The 16,892-nt window shown below is 46.3% G+C and overlaps 1 protein-coding gene across 8 annotated transcripts in view; it reads left to right on the forward strand.

Moving 5' to 3' along the window:
* The window catches only part of SNED1 (sushi, nidogen and EGF like domains 1), a 444,915-nt gene that overhangs the window by 374,751 nt on the left and 53,272 nt on the right, over nucleotides 1-16,892 (forward strand). For all 8 annotated transcript variants that reach the window (XR_014225094.1, XM_082252243.1, XM_082252240.1 and 5 more), the window contains 4 exons: nucleotides 2,707-2,823; nucleotides 5,561-5,848; nucleotides 7,702-7,882; nucleotides 8,149-8,261. Coding sequence is in view for 7 of the 8 variants with exons in the window: in XM_082252243.1 (XP_082108369.1) it covers nucleotides 2,707-2,823; nucleotides 5,561-5,848; nucleotides 7,702-7,882; nucleotides 8,149-8,261 (699 nt within the window). In the remaining variant the exon portion in view is untranslated. The remainder of the gene's footprint in view (nucleotides 1-2,706; nucleotides 2,824-5,560; nucleotides 5,849-7,701; nucleotides 7,883-8,148; nucleotides 8,262-16,892) is intronic.

The raw sequence follows: 16,892 nt of genomic DNA on the forward strand, positions 1-16,892 counted from the left end.
ATCAGGAAGGAATTTTTTTCCCCTGCTGTAGCAAATTAGATCATGCTTTGCAAGAGTTTTTTGGCCTTCCTCTGGATCAACTGCAGTTATAGAATTGTGTATATGGGATTGTATTGGTTGTGTTTTCTTTACTGTTTTTTGTTTTTTATTGGTTGAGCCAGATGGACTTGTGTCTTTTTTCAATCTAACTATGTAACTATGTATGGAACATAGTGCCGTTGTGCTCCCCTCCTTATGTGGCGTTACTCACCGACTAATGATGGGTTAAACACCTGTGTTTTAAAAATAATCCTCCAGTGGCAAAGAATGTTTTTTTGTTTCTTTTCTGACTCTGGCTGGTAGGTCAAAGGACGTCATATGAGTGTAGGGAGATAGAATCAGGAGAAATCCATAGTGTAATTCCATTTTTATCATTAAAAAAACAATAAAAGCCAATTGGGCACTTACAAAACTCTCCTCTTGCATGTTAGCATGTAATGACGCCGTTCTGGAATTCAAAAGTCACGGTTTTCCTTCCAAAGAGGGGACGTGACGTAACCGGAAGTATCCACCCGCTTAATGCATTTCACTCCACCCAGAAAGCGTCTTTAGAAGCTGGACGCTTCCTTGATGGAGCAAAATCTCCACCCGGTTCTTTGGCCTAACTGCCGGAGTCACAAAAGAAAAAAAACATTCTTTGCCACTGGCGGATTATTTTTGAAACACAGGCGTTTAACCCATCACTACTCGGTGAGTAAGGGCACCTAAGGAGGGGAGCACAACGGCACTTGTTGGAACATACTGGCACTGGAAGAATAAGTTAACACTTTAAAGGACTTATAATTCATGCACATTTTTTGCACTGATTGCACTTTATTTTTTAATGTTTTATAAGTATTGTGTATTGTGATTTAAATATTATGTTTCTGCACAAACAATGAATAGAGATACATATTAGGCACTTTATGGTTTATAAATATTGCAGCAAGATCAATTATTTACACGTATCTGTTACTTTTTTGTTTATTTATACTGCACTTTCACATTGCAATGATCCATGACAGACTGCAGAATAAACATGGGGAATTCTACATTAACTATATCCCGCCCGCCCACCTACCCACCGTCAAATGGAGAAGGATCTGGGAGTCTTGGTTGATGATAGACTAGGCAACAGCATGCAATGTCAAGCGGCAGCTGCCAAGGCTAGCAGAATATTAGCATGCATAAAGAAAGGGATGTATTCCAGAGATAAAACTATAATCCTTCCACTTTATAAAACTCTGGTCCGACCTCATCTGGAGTATTCGGTCCAGTTCTGGTCACCAGTCCTCAGAAGGGATGTGTTGGAGCTGGAGAGAGTCCAGAGAAGGGCAACTAAACTAATTAGGGGATTGGAGGACCTTGATTATGAGGAGCGTCTGCAATCGCTTGATTTATTCTCCCTGGAGAAGAGACGCCTGAGGGGGGACATGATAGCAATTTTTAAATATCTAAATGGGGATCTAGGCTTAGAAAAAAAAGCTGTTCAGTCGAAGGGATTGCATGAGAACTCGGGGGCATACAATGCGATTAGAGGAGAAGCGTTTTAACCTCAGGCAACGTGGGGGGTTCTTTACTGTTAGGGCTACAAGATTGTGGAATTCTCTACCAGATGAGGTGGTTTCTGCGGGTAGTATGGTGGCTTTCAAAAGACTCTTAGACGTACATCTCAAGGATCAGAACATTCAGGGGTATGCAAGATGATTACAGCCACACACATCTACACAGGTTGAACTGGATGGACTTTTGTCTTTATTCAACCTCACCAACTATGTAACTATGTAATTGATGGCAGAGCGGTGCGGCTATTGTTCTGGGACGCCGTCATATGACAGTGCACCAAAACAACCTCTCTCACACGCCCGCGGGAGCGCGCAGAGCAGCGATCGTGGCCGCGCTGTGTTGCTAGGACACGGCGCGACCCCGATCTTGGTAAAGAGCCAATGACCTGGCTCTATACCCATGTGATCGGCTGTGTCCAATCACAGCCGGTCACATGTAAATGAGGAATTTCCATTTATCGGCTCTCCTCGCCTCACACAGTCAGAGTGTGTGGCAAGGAGAGCCGATCAGCGGCTCCTCCTCAGAGGGGAACACAAAAAAGGTAATCAGAGCACTGATCATCAGTGCCCTGATGACATAAAAGCTCAAAGAGTGCCCACCATCAGTGCCACAATCAGTGCCCATAGTGTTGCCAGTCAGTGCCTGCTCATCTGTGGTGCCCATCAGTGCTGCCCGTCAGTGCCACTTATCAGTGCAATCTCTCAGTGCCGCCTATCAGTGCAGCATATTAGTACCTCCTTATCAGTGCCACCTCATCAGTGCCCATTAGTGCCCATAAGTGCCACCTCATCAGTGCAGCCTATCAGTGCCCTATCAGTGCCCAAAACCCAGCAGTGATTGAATACCACCAAAAGAAAGCTCTATTTGTGTGAAAAAAATGATAAAAATGTAATTTGGGTACAGTGTAGCATGACCATGCAATTGTCATTCAAAGTGTGACAGCGCTGAAAGCTGAAAATTGGCCTGGGCAGGAAGGGGGTGAAAGTGCACTGTATTGAAGTGGTTAAAGAGGAAAAAGTGGAAGAAAGCTAAAAGCAGTTAATATATCTTCTGTTCTTTGTAAGCTCATATTTGAATACAAAATTGGTCATACTGTAATCAGAGTAACCTTGTGTTTTTTAGTGAGTGATTTATGCCTCTTGAACCCATGTGGCAGCCGTGGAGTTTGTGTGTCTGGTACAGATGGGACTGTGAGCTGTACATGTCGGACTGGCTATACTGGGATCACTTGTGAAAGAGGTAATTTCCCAGGAGTTTGAGTCTCTGCACTCAGCACCTGGAAGCTTCTCATATTTGTGGTAGATGTTGACCTATCATCATATACTATGTTAGTGCAAAGTGCATTGGTAATGAAGTGACCATGCAAAACTAAGCTCTTACCTAAATTTGTGCTATACCTCACAACTGTTGTGATATAATATTATTCCTCAGAGTAGTATCTATATCTGCAAAACAAGTCATTTTTTAAAAAATTATTTGGTCTAGTTTTCACTTCACATAGTACAACACAACAGTACATACTGTAAATTAGCCTTTTGTATTTTATTCAGTGTTAATACCAGGTACCAATCCTCCGGCTTCCTTCCTTTTGTCAGTGACTGGTGACCTGAAAACCCCAGTTTGTGGTGCAGGAAAGGAGTTTTCAAATACATAATTTGCATAGCCACCTGAAGAACGAGTCAGTATTTAGACTCTTCTCAGAGCCACCAATCAGATTAAAACTTGATTTGGAACTTTGAATGTAATAGGAGATACATGAAGCAAAGAAGGAAGTTAGTCTGGGTATACACTAGTAAAATTTTGTTCAAAAATGTTTGTTTTCAAAATGTTCATTGAACGTTCTAATCATTAGTGTGGTCAAATCAACAATTGTTTTTGACCATAGTGGGGACAGAATTCGAAGGAGCATAGAATGGAAAATGTTTCTTGAATGAACAGATTTCCACCTGTGTATGTGATTTTAATTTGGGAAATTAAATTCATGCCGAAATCGAGTGTTAAAAGCAAAGGAAATTTTAAAATACTTTCGATAAACATTAAGTATCTTTTGGCATTATCGAATGTACTGATGAGATTTTTCGTACAAGCACTCTTTCAAAAAAGCTACCACTGTATGGCCAGCTTCAGACAGCACAGGCTTTAGGATGTTTAACCAGTTCCGGCCTGGCCTATAGACAAACAATAGCCGGGTGGGACGCACAGTCTTATGACATCCTCCCTAGGCCATGCTGTGGTGCGATCTTTCACTCACTGTGTCAGTGGACACTGATCGAATGGCTGATCAGTGCAAAGGATGTTGCCGGTTCCGTTCCATATGATCGCTGTGACTAATCACAGCAGATCACATGACAATTGTACTCAATGGATGGCTTTCATTCATTCCATCCATTGTGTTGATCTCGGAGATTGGTAACAATGATCACATGGTACAGACAGGACCAATCTCAGTCCATTGTACCATGTGATTAGCTGTGGCCAATCACAGTTAACCACATTAGTAAACATTGAATTAACCCATTTCATACAATAAAAATGGTTCTACAAAGAAAAAAGGAGGGCACAAACCCCTAGTGCATTACCTTCAACACCAATCAAAATGTAATAAAACTGTCAAAGTCAAACTCCCAAACATGAGAATATAATTTGCATATCGAACGTAAATTTCCAGTGACAGGGATATCACATCTCTGCGGTTGGAAAGCTGATGCGTTTCAGAAGACACGCTCCTTTCCTTAGATGAGGTAGGGAGCGTGTCTCCCGAGATGTGATATTCCTGTCACTGGAGATTTGTGTTCGATATGCATTTTATCTTCTCATGTTTGTGAGCATGACTTTGGTGGTTTTAATACATTTTCATTGGTATTTAAGGTAATGCACTAGACGTTTGGGCCCTCCTTTTTTCTTTGTAATGTTTTGGAGTTTCCCCGCTAGAGGAGAGCAGCATCGCTAGGAATACCTTAACCATCAGAGTGAGCGCTGAGGCTTGACTGTGTTTGGAGTGAAAATGGTTGCTTATAACATTGAAATGCAGTGGTATAAGCAATTATAGTGTGTAAAAAATAAAAAAAATAAAAAAATTCTGATCACTTTCCCAGAGTAGTACAATGTTACTATGGTATTGTATGGATTGCTCTGGTCACAGTATGTAAAAAAAAAAAAAAATCATAAAAAAACGAGAACAAATAATGTAATTAAAAAGAAAAAATATTGAAAAAAAAAATTTTAAACTTTTGTTGTCTTTTTTACACACTGTCGCCAGTCAGTGTCCCTGATCACCGCCACAAAAGTTGATAGGCCGTCAGTACATCAGGATTGATCAGTTTTCAGATATCTATACCATAGTTGTGGACTCTAACTTTCTTACAGACTAAAAATGATACACTGATTTTGGTTTCTTTCACCAAAGAAATGTAGCAGAATACAATTTAGCCTAAATTTATGAAGGAAGCTAATTTATTTGCAAAATTATAACAGGAACTAACTTCTATTTGTGTGAAAAAAAAATGGTAAAACTTAATATGGGTACATTGTTGCATGACCGCACAATTGTCTTTCAAAGTGCGACAGCCCAGAAAGCTGAAAATTTGACTGGCAGGAAGGGGTTGAAAGTGCCTGGTATTGAAGTGGTTAATCCCACTGACCTTGTGTGCTTCTCTTAGCTGTAATGGATTACAGGGAACACTGAATAAAGTAGACAGAGTGGACTTTCTGATTGCAGTTTCTAAATAACATTACTAGCTCATAGGTTACTTGCACTTGTTGCCTCCAATTGCTCTTTAAGAGTAAACCGTGCACTGACAAAGGTGAAGGCAGAAGTCATAGGAAGTGATGACAAGCTTTGATCTTTCTGTTGTATGACGTGTCATGTCATCAGAAGCAGTGTATGTATAACAATGACTTGCATGCTGAAAATGTTGGACTGTGTTTAGGAGAATTTATCATTTTGATGATTTGCTATTTTATCTTCTTGCCATAGAGTTGCTGCCCCCCCTCTCTCTGTCACTTGGTGCAGTGGGGGAGAACAGTGTGTGGGTGTTTTGGACTCCACCAGAGGAAGTGCCTGGACATTTACCTGATGGCTTCGCTGTGAGTTATACAGCACTGGACGGCTCCTCCCGGACTGACTTTGTGGAGAGGGGGAACACTGAACATGAGCTACGAGGCCTCAGCCCTGGGCGTCCTTACAACATCACCATTGTCACTGTGAAACGAAATCTAAGGCACAATGATATCAGCCGCCCGCTCACACTTACTGCCCGCACGAGTAAGAATGCTTATATTAAGTATGGCAATCTAGTGAAGCATGAAAACAGATGGGGTTTATGTTGTAAATGTTGTAATATTACAAGGAAAACAGCCTTCCATCAGTGAACGAATACAATTATTATCTGGGAAAGTACAAAGTTGTTGGTGCCAGGCGCTACCACAAGAATGTGTGCTGTGCGTTTTAAAACCGTGTGTTTTAAAACCGTGTGCTGTGCGTTTAAAAACAATCTGTTTTAAAAGCAATCCACTTTAAAACCAATGCGTTTTAGCACTAAAATCGTACCGTCATTAAAAGTGCATATGGTGCATTAAATGAAACCATATAGTGTCACCACTTGGGTAATACAAGGTGCTTTAGTGCTTGCTGTGAGCCAGTGCATCAAGTGCTCAGGAAAATACTTATACAATGAGAAAGTAGCAACCCGTGGATCCCCACTGGGTATAATTGCTTACCGCACTCTTGTGATGGGTGGCTCGATTCTTCTCATTTGCTGTAATAGAAAATAGCCTCCATTGCGTAGTATATCATGTGTGAGATGAAAGCAGGTGTAATATCCACTCACATTGTAGGAGTTCACTTTCAGCGTGCAGGGTCCGCCAGGCTGTGTCGCTTCCGCGTTCCACCGGTCTGAACCACCGCTACCGGAAGTGACGTACTGACGCAATAAGCCACTACGACGTCATCTGGAGCGTGCCATCTAGCGCTACTCCCGGTGTTTTTATAGGCTGGGCTGACGCCATATTGGTACACCATTGAGGCCGAATCAGCGGCCATGTTTGTACACCTTGCGGTTTAGATAGCCAATGATGTGCAGCCTTAAAAACTGGTCATCATATGAACTCCTATGAATGTGTTTGCCGTACCACTAAATACATACATTAAATATTCACAACGGTATTTTTTCCTTCTTTATATAAGCATATGTTTCACCGTATTTTCACTACTTTTAAAGCTGGTATTAATAAAATGTATGTAAATGTATTTAGTGGTACGGCAAACACATTCATAGGAGTTCACATGATGACCACTTTTTAAGGCTGCAAACGGTTTTAAAACGCACAGCACACATTTTATCTTCACGTTTCAAAACGCACAGTACACATTCTTGTGGTAGCGCCTGGCACCAACAACTTTGTACTTTCCCATTTATATACTGCCTCAGTGGCAGGTTGGCGGCAGCTTACACCACCATTGTACAAATTATTAAATATACTGATAACTCCTTAGCACTGGCATTTAACCTCACCCCCCATAACAATTATTATCTGAGTCCTGTGTAGAGCTATATATTGTGTGCACATGACAATCCGGTATCTATAAAATAGTTATTTTGACCCGCTAATGATGAGAGAGGTGGCTTATTGAGATATTGGTACTTTTTTACATTTCATGAACAAATAAAAGATTTCTGTTTGAAATTATTTTGTCTTGGAACTAAATAGAAGAAAGCTGTATACAGCTGAATTCCAGGCAAACAACTAAATAAATTAAATGCATATTGCATATATGAGACCTGTTTTACCTTTTACCATCCAGTCCTAAGATTTACATACCTCTTCCCCACAGTGCAGCCCTGTCTAGTGGTGTCTAGTGGTGGTGGTGGGGGGGGGGGGGGGGGGGCTGGCTAATCTTTGCAGTTTCACTTTTTACTAGGGTTCTTTTGAGTGCAGCACTTTATCATCAGCCTTATTTATTAATGAATTTTAAAGGGCAGTAAAGATCTGCTGAGCATCCAGTTGGATATTATTTAATGTTGCTACACCATTGCTTTACCAAATGAGACCATGCATTTAGATGGTTGAGGTTGCAGCTGATAAATAATATACAGCTTTGTATGTTTGACTATATAGGACCACCAACTGTGGACAGAGCTCGTGTTAGTTCTGTCACAGAATCTTCTGTCACAGTCGCCTGGTCACTGAACCCCCACCGACACATTCCTGTGGCTCATGTGCGACTGTCTCTACAGCACCCTAATGACAGGACGCAGCAAGCTGAGCAGGAGCCTTCAATAGGAGAGTACACCTTCAGGTGAGTGTGAGCTGATGTATAGGTGTCTGAGTATTCATATACTTTCTTAAAAAGTGCACTTCATTACTAATAAATAAAAAAAATGACATAGTGGACATTAGATTTTGTTGCCTGAGTGAGAGCTCATAGGTCGCAATGTTCCACTGGGAGGAGAAAACAATTTTGTGTTACTCATAGACACAGATAAGATACCCTCTTACTTTCTGTAATCCACATAGCTATGGTAATTAGGTGGCATTTTTTACATCTTATTGTTATATTCACAGGGATCTTGACCCTGGAGAGAAATACACCATTCTAATCAGCACTTTAAGCAGCTCTGACCTCGGGAATCCACCTTCAGAGAGCCTACCTAGTGCTCCTTTAGTAGCCTGGACACGTAAGTGCACTCTTATTTTTAGTAGGTCTTGAGTACAAAGGTAGAATTTTAAATGAAAATTCTTAGGAAAATTTGTACAGAACATTCAAATGTCAATTGTTTGCTTTTAACATTTTATTTTGGAATGAATGGACTTTACTGAACTAAAACCACATACACTGTTAGAAATGTATTCATTCTAGAAAAACTTTCCATCCTGCTCCTTCGAATATCTCGTAACTGCAGTCAAAAATTGTCAATTTGACCCAGTAATTAAAAAAAAACAACTTTCCCTAAGAATTTTCATTCAAAATTATACTCCTCTATGGCCAGTTTAAAGTCATTCTTAAAAACTCCCCGATACCCCCCCCCCATCCCTAAATCCCTGTCTTGCGTGCCTCTCCACTCTCCCCTCTTCCTGGTCGCACAGCCATAGGCTCCTGATGCTGTCAGTCAAACTCCTGTGAAGAGTGAGAAGGGGGTAGAGTTTATTGGCACTGTGTGTCTATGAATGCATACATCCTGGATCGGGACCGCATCCACACTGGTGCCTTCTTAGCACCACGCTTGCTGAGAGGGCACCTAGGGAAGAGGAGGAGCAGACAGCGCTAATTGTGAACCGCTAGAGATGAGGTAAGGGACTACTCAATACAATACCATTTCCCACTTTAAGCCTTCCCACCATCAGCTTGCCTTAGTTTTTTGCTAGGATGAAAGTCTTCAATGTTTTTCTTTAACCGAGACTCTTCTCTACATGGATGCTGGAGCTTTGTCTTTGATTGAAACTGTCTGGCTCAGTTGTCCTCAGCCTGGCTTTTGGTGTATTGCATTTTCCTGGTGCCTATCCATGGCAGCATACCAGTAGTAGAGCTCCGCCTCGACTCCTCCCTCAGTACTAGTGCATAGCATAAAAGACAAGAAGGCCCCCTCCCCCATCATTCTCCTTTTTTTCCTCATATCTCTGAAACTGGTGAAGAGTTAGCAGCATGTCCCTACCTCTGCCTTACTTAGTTTGGCAGCTTCCGCTGGGTTCAGCCTCTCCCAGACGCAGTCCCTGCTCTTGGGCCGCTCATAGCGCTAATAAGGCAGGGAACCCCTTCTGTGGATCTTTTGGGGTCAAAGGCAGATTTTCCTCATAGGAACGCAATCTGCACTTTCTGGAAATTATGGATGAGTCTTGACTTCAACAGCCAGGTCGGTGTTTCCCTTTATTTATTGATTTATTTATATATTTCATTTTTTCTTAAGGGAGGGATGTGTATGTATTGGCATATGTCTTATCTTCCATTTATTTCCCCTCTGTAGGCAAATTTTCTCTAAATAGTCTTATTAGTTTGGCATTCCTTTTTATTTTTCCCTTATGTCATGTATTTATGTTGATTATAGTTTCGCTTTCCCCTTTTATTATTAGGTAGAGTTCCCCTAAAAATATCTGGTCCGCTGCAGATCCTTTTTTACTTATGTAGAGGGCGCTCGGCCCTCCTTCTTCGGCCGCAGTATCTCCTTTAGCTCGCGGGGACGAGTGCGCGCTCTTTCGGCGTCCTCGTGTAGCGGCGTTAGGGTGCGCAGGCGCATGCACGATAAAGACGAGTCTTCTGGGCGTATCTGGCCAGGCGTCCGCTCCGTGATGCCGCGGGAGGCACGGAGCATGCGCGGGCGCATTCGCAGTGCCATGAATGCCCCGCGGCCATCTTAATTGAGGGAAAGCGGTGTTCACTTTCCCTTACTAGTATGATAAGGTGGAGAATAGGAGTTTTTTCCCTCTAGGCCCTCCCCTTCCCTAGGTGAACCACTTATAAAGAGGCATCCTACTCAGTTGAGTGGGAGCTGCCTCTGAGAGAAGCCCTGCAAAGTGCTCCTTCCCCGACCCTCAGTTAGGGCAATTTTCTTTTAAATATAAAAAAAAAAAAATGTATGTAATATATATATATATAATAAGGGGAGGATGTATGTGTGTATATATATATATATATATATATATATATATCTATATATATATATATATATATCTGTCTCGTTTGGGGGCTAACAGTTTTTTTCTTACTCTTTCCCCTTTCTTTCTTTTCCCCTGTTGTTAAAAAAAAAAAAATATGGGGATCTTTCTCTCTCTCTTCCCCCCCTAGCTGACCCTGCTGCTTGTAAGCCATCATGAGTCGCTCATCTCGTGCACAAGATCTTCGCACTTCTTTTAGGTATGGGACCAACTTCACGTGAGTTTTTAAAAAAAAAAAAAGAGAGAGCTTGTTTCTTTGAGAGATGGGAATTTTTTTCCCTCTCTCACCAGCCCTGCCCATTCCAAAAGATCGGAAAAATCCTCAAGATGTCGAGATGACGAGAGTCCATATAGATCCCGATCCTCACACCATAGATCTGGAAGATCAAGATCAAGGAGGCAGGACTATTCCCCATCTTCCCCTCCTCACACTTCCAGGAAGAAGTGTTGGGATTGTGGCGCAACCCCCCTCCCGGACAAATTAGTGTGCAAGGATTGCCTGAGGGATTATGCGGCCAATCGGGAGCAAGAAAGCAAACAAGTGGTCGACTTGCTAAAGCAAACAGTTAAAGATTCTATCTCAGAACTGGCAGCCTTGGTTCCGGCCCAATCTGTTCACCACGCGTCTCCTGCGCATATTCCAGATACCGAAAGGCCCGGTCCTTCAGCAACTGTTACTCCCCTACCTCCGGCAGAGAATCCAGCCAGGGAGTTGGACTCTGACATATCTTTGGATGAGGGGGATCCATCTGGGTTCCAATATTCCCTAGTTCAGCCCTTCATTCAGGCGGTTAAAGAAGCCATTGCCTGGGAAGAGGTGGAAGATCCTGCCCCCCAAAGATCAAAATCCTACTTTCTCTTACGTCCTCTGACAGTCGCCGCCTCTTCATATTCGTCACTAATGGGGTTATTGACCTTTGCTCCGTAGGAGTAGCTAGGCAACAGAATATATTAATATCAAAGCTTTTAGCATATCCCACCCCCAGGGGGTGGTCCCCTCAGTCAATACCTCCCTGCTTCCTGTAATTCCAACTTAGTTTCTAATGCCTAGCTCAGGAGTAGGTTAGGCTGTTCCTGTGCTGGGGCTCTTAGTCTCAGCTTCTTTTCTCTTTTTGATTTTATTTGGAGTTTTTTTCTCTTTCTTTTACTTAGCTGTTTATTTTCAGCGTTAGTTAGCTTCTTCTGATGAAGACGATCGTGCGGAACTGGGTCTCAGTCTGGCCACCCTGGATCCCAGGGCTCAGGGCCAGGGGCTTCCCAGCCTGCCATCGAGCGTTCAGCTTAGGTTTTGCCCTGGCACATTGAACGACCCATCCCTGTTCGCTGCAGGGATGCTATCGGTGAGGTGGCTACCTCACTGGACGCCATTGCGGTTTTGCACCGCAGTTCCGCTGCGTCATGCTTGCGACACTCCCTGTCCTCAGTACAGCGGTTTGGTCGCTGGAGCAGGCTCCCCACGCCATCCGGACTGGTAAGTGGACCTGTCTATTTGGGTGTCAGTCTGGGACTGTGTGACCCTGCATGTCTGTGTGGCTGCTGTGCTCCCTGTCAGTTCCTGTGTGGACTTGCTGCCTGTGTGTGGGCTGTGAAGGGGGGGGGGGCTCTCCCGCTCTGCTGGATGTATGCATGAAGCAGTCAGACTTTGAGGCATGCTGTGCGGCGATCGCTGCCGCCGTTTTTTTGAGGCAAAATCATAGGTGGCCGGTCCTGGGTGGTACTGCACGGCGTTTTGGCGCCAAACACCGCCATTTTAGCGGCGATCGGTCAGGCCACATGTCGGCGCCATGTTCTATTTGCCCAAGGAATCCTCAGCCGGGCGGCCATGTTTGTGTCTTGCATCACTTCCTTTTGCTCTGGGACAGCGATCGGTGCAGCAGCCTTTGTGATCTCTCCAGGTTTTTATCTTCCCTTTTTTCCTGTATTTCTTGCCCAGTTTCTTGTCCCTGTGGGGGTCGGTGTATTCAGGGGGTGCGGTGGGCTACGCTCGCCGTGGTCTTAAAGGGGCAGTACCCCTTTCTTCCTTATATTGCTGGGGCATGGATTCTCAGGATTGCAAGTTTGCTCCCACCTTGGTGGGGGGCCAAGGGGCTGCTGCTTCCCCCGAAGGGGCTGATCTGGCCACTATTGTGGCAAACTTAGCTGCTCAAGTGCAGATGCTGGTGGCTGATCGATCCACAAAACGGCCCAGGGTGTCTATTTCCTCTGATTCAGAGGGCGATGGGGCTGCTATGGCTGGAGTGCCCTTCTCAGGGTCTCACTCATCCCTTGACCTTGTGGGGTCTGACGGAGAGGCTGAGGTGGAAGGGGTTGATAATTCTCCCCCTGGCTCGTCTGAAGAGCTTGCACTCATGGATGAGTTAGTTGCTTCTATCAAGCAAACGCTGCATTTGCAGGATGAACCATGTCCTCCTGCTTTGATGTCCTCTTCTGGGACGCAAAGGAAACGCAAAACATCGCAGGTTTTTCCTTGCTCTACGGAATTTCAGCGCGCTGTTGATGAGCAATGGCGCAATTTAAAAAAGCCTTTTGCTGTGCCAAGTAGGTTCAAGCTGCGTTATCCCTTTACACCAGCTACTGATGAGCGTTGGTGTGTGCCGCCTCAGGTGGATCACGCGGTGGCGATTTTGAATAAATCCACTGCGATCCCTGCTGAGGATACCCCGGTGTTCCGGGACACGATGGACAGGAGATTGGAATCTCTGGCCCGTCATGCCTATACGGTTGCTGGCTCTATGCTGAAGCTCATTTTTGCTTCCATTATGGCAGCCCAGGCTATTGCAGATTGGACGCAGGTGCTCAGGCGCACTCTGGTGGCTGACTCTGCCCCGCCGACAACTTTGGCTATGGTGGATCAGATTCATCAAGGTGTCATGTATTTGTGTGATGCGGACTTGGATTTAGTCCCTTTGGCTGCGCGTCTTTCTAGTGTGGCGGTCTTGAACCGTCGCCTGATATGGCTGAAATGTTGGTCGGTTGACCAATCTTCCCGCAAGACTTTGGCTAATTTGCCCTACGCGGGATCTCGCCTTTTTGGCGAATCTTTGGATACTCTGATAAAGGGTATTTCTGGGGGTAAGAGCACTCTCTTGCCCCAATCTCACAAGAATAAGTTTGTTCGTGGTAAGAAGAATGCCTTGTTTAGGCCCTCTCAGGGGTCCTTTCGTGCCTTTCGGTCGCACTATAAGGGTAAGCCCTTCAAGGGCCAAGGCTCCCAGAAGAAGCCGTGGACGGGTAAGCAGAAGTCCGGCCAGTCCGGGCCCGCTGCCCATAACAATGCGGCCTGAAGGGACGCCCTCACCCGGTTCTGGGGTGGGGGGACGTTTGCTCGGTTTTCTTCAACCCTGGCTGGACCGCATTCGGGACAGGTGGGTTCAGGAAATCGTTCGATCTGGATACAAGATCGAGTTTCTTTCTCGGCCGGCGGGCAGATTTTTCCCCTCAAACCTTCAGCTGACTCCGGAGCGCTTGCAGGATCTGCACCTGGCGGTGCGGGACCTGCGGGCCCAGGGGGTGGTGGTTCCGGTGCCTCACCGGGACAGATTTCGGGGGTTCTATTCTAATCTGTTCACTGTGCCCAGAAAGGAGGGCAAGGTACGTCCGATACTGGACTTAAAAGCTCTGAACCGCTTTGTGCAGGTTCGCAAGTTCCGCATGGAATCCCTGCGATCAGTGGTGGCTGCCCTGGTTCCGGGGGAATTCATGGCCTCCATCGACTTGAAGGATGCGTACCTTCACATTCCCATTTTCGAGGGTCACCAGAGGTACCTTCGATTTGCCATTGCGGAGGATCATTACCAATTCGTGGCGTTACCCTTTGGTCTCGCTTCGGCTCCGCGGGTTTTCACCAAGGTGCTCGCGCCGGTTCTGGCCTTATTGAGAGCCCAGGGCATTTCTGTCTTGGGGTATCTGGACGATATCTTGATTCGGTCTCCGACCAGTCGGGACCTCGTGAACGACCTGTCCATCACGATGCAGACTCTACAGGAGTTTGGTTGGACGATAAATTTTCCGAAGTCAACGCTGTGTCCGTCGGTTCGTCTTCCCTACCTGGGGATGATCCTGGACTCCGTTCAAGCGAAGGTCTTCCTGCCGGAAGACAAGCTCCGGACACTTCAGGACGCAGTCAGGTCCCTCAGGGACAATCAGTGCTCGTCCCTCCGGACGTGTATGAGGTGTCTGGGATTGATGGTCTCGGCTTTCGAGGCGATTCCCTTCGCCCAGTTTCACACGCGGGATCTTCAGGCGGAGATCCTGGCCTAGTGGGACGGGCGTCCGCAGTCCCTGGATCTGAGGATCTCATTGAGCCAACGCACCAGAAGGGATCTTCTGTGGTGGCTCCAGTCCCCGGCGGTGTCGGGGGGCAAGTCCTTTCGTCCCTTGTCGTGGACGGTGATCACCACGGATGCCAGCCTGTCGGGCTGGGGTGGTGTTCTGGGCGTTCTGTCCGCCCTGGGAACTTGGTCGGAGGAGGAATCCTCCCTTCCGATCAACATTCTGGACTTGCGTCTGGAATTGCGAGCGATAAATCTCTGCCTTCTGCGTTGGACGGACAGGCTTCAGGGCCGTCCGGTTCGGGTGCAGACGGACAATGCCACAGCGGTGGCCTACATCAACCACCAAGGGGGCACCAGGAGTGCCCGCGCGGCTCGGGAAGTAACCGACATTCTGTCTTGGGCCGAGACACACGTCCCGGCGATAACGGCAGTTCACATTCCGGGGGTGGAGAACTGGCAGGCGGATTATCTGAGTCGCCAGACCTTGGACCAGGGGGAATGGTCCCTTCACCCGGATGTCTTCCAGATGTTGTGCGCGAAGTGGGGTCTTCCAGATGTGGACCTGTTCGCGTCTCGTCTAAACAACAAGGTGGAAAGGTTCGTGGCAAGGACGCGCGATCCTCGGGCAGACGCATCAGACGCGTTAGTGGCGCCCTGGCGTCAGTATCGTCTGATGTTTGCCTTTCCACCGATTCAGCTGCTATCCAGGTTCCTTCACCAGGTTAGCCTCGGAACCGCACACAGTGATTCTGGTGGCGCCAGACTGGCCTCGCCGGTCTTGGTACGCAGACCTCGTGAACCTGGCAGTCGAAACTCCGTGGCGTCTGCCTCTTCGAGAAGATCTCCTGTCTCAAGGGCCGATATTCCATCCTGCTTTACAGTCGCTGGCTTTAACGGCCTGGCTGTTGAAAACCAGGTCCTTAAGGATAGGGGGCTCTCCCCTGAGGTCATTCCCACTTTGATCAATGCTAGAAAGGCCTCTTTGGGGAAAGTTTACTACCGTACTTGGAAGGCGTATTTTGCCTGGTGTGAGTCCAGGGGGCATTCCCCTCGCTCATACTCGGTATCGAGAGTGTTAGCTTTCCTTCAAATGGGCGTGGACCAGCATTTGGCGTTGGCCACGATTAAGGGTCAGATTTCTGCGCTGGCCGTTCTCTTTCAACGTCCTGTGGCGTCTAACTCTTTGGTCAGCACCTTTGTTCAAGGGGTGCGACACCTGGTCCCTCCTAGGAGGGAACCCTTGCCTCCATGGGACTTGAACCTTGTTCAGTCCGTGTTGCAACATGCTCCCTTTGAAAAGATCAGGGAGATCTCGTTGCCTCTGTTGTCCAAGAAGGTTGCTTTTTTGGTGGCGATCACTTCGGCTCGCAGAGTGTCGGAGCTGGCAGCTTTGTCCTACAGGTCTCCATATTTGGTGATTCACTTGGATAAGGTGGTCTTGCGACCTAACCCGTCTTTTCTTCCAAAAAGGATCTCGGAGTTTCATCTCAATGAGGACATTGTCTTGCCTTCGCTTTGTGCGAAGCCTAAACATCCGAAGGAGGTGGCTTTGCATTCCTTGGATGTTGTTCGGGCGATCAGGGTTTACCTGTCATCGACTAAATCCTTTCGCAAGTCGGATTCTCTATTCGTCCTTCCAGAGGGACCTCGGAAGGGCATGGCGGCGTCGGCTTCTACCATCGCCAAATGGATCAGACAGACCATTGAGCAGGCCTATGCTTTGAGGGGGAAGATTCCTCCCTTCCCTGTGAAGGCGCACTCTACCAGATCTCTGAGTACGTCTTGGGCCTGTCATCATCGGGCTTCTGTGGCCCAGGTGTGTAAGGCGGCAACTTGGTCGTCCGTTCACACCTTCTCCAAATTCTACAAGGTGGATGTTCAGGCATCAGCAGATGCTTCCTTTGGCCGCAAAGTTCTTAGTGCGGCAGTGCCTTAGAGTCCCTTATTTTGGGTCCTTGGCTGTTTGGGATGTTTTTATCCCTAGGTTACTTGTTTCTTCCTGGGTTGTTGCTCCTGTTGAGCACTTTTTCCTGTTGGCCAGTTGGTTTTCTTACCTTGGTAAGGTTCCTTTCTCTGATGTGGGTACTGCGTTGCTTTGGGCGCGGCTGCTTTTTTCCCACCCCTCATGTCTACACTGCTATGGGACGTCCCCATTAGTGACGAATATGAAGAGGCGGCGACTGTCGGAGGACGTAAGAGAAAACTGAATTTTTGTAAAATCTTACCTGTAAAATTCCTTTCTCTGAGTCCTCCGACAGTCGCCGCCCCCGCCCCTCTTTTGGGGTTTGTTTATGTACTCTACTGCTATGCTACTGAAACTGAGTTGGAATTACAGGACGCAGGGAGGTATTGACTGAGGGGACCACCCCCTGGGGGTGGGATATG

This window comes from Pelophylax lessonae, assembly GCF_965119305.1.
Source record: "Pelophylax lessonae genome assembly, chromosome: 3".
NCBI lineage: Eukaryota > Metazoa > Chordata > Amphibia > Anura > Ranidae > Pelophylax > Pelophylax lessonae.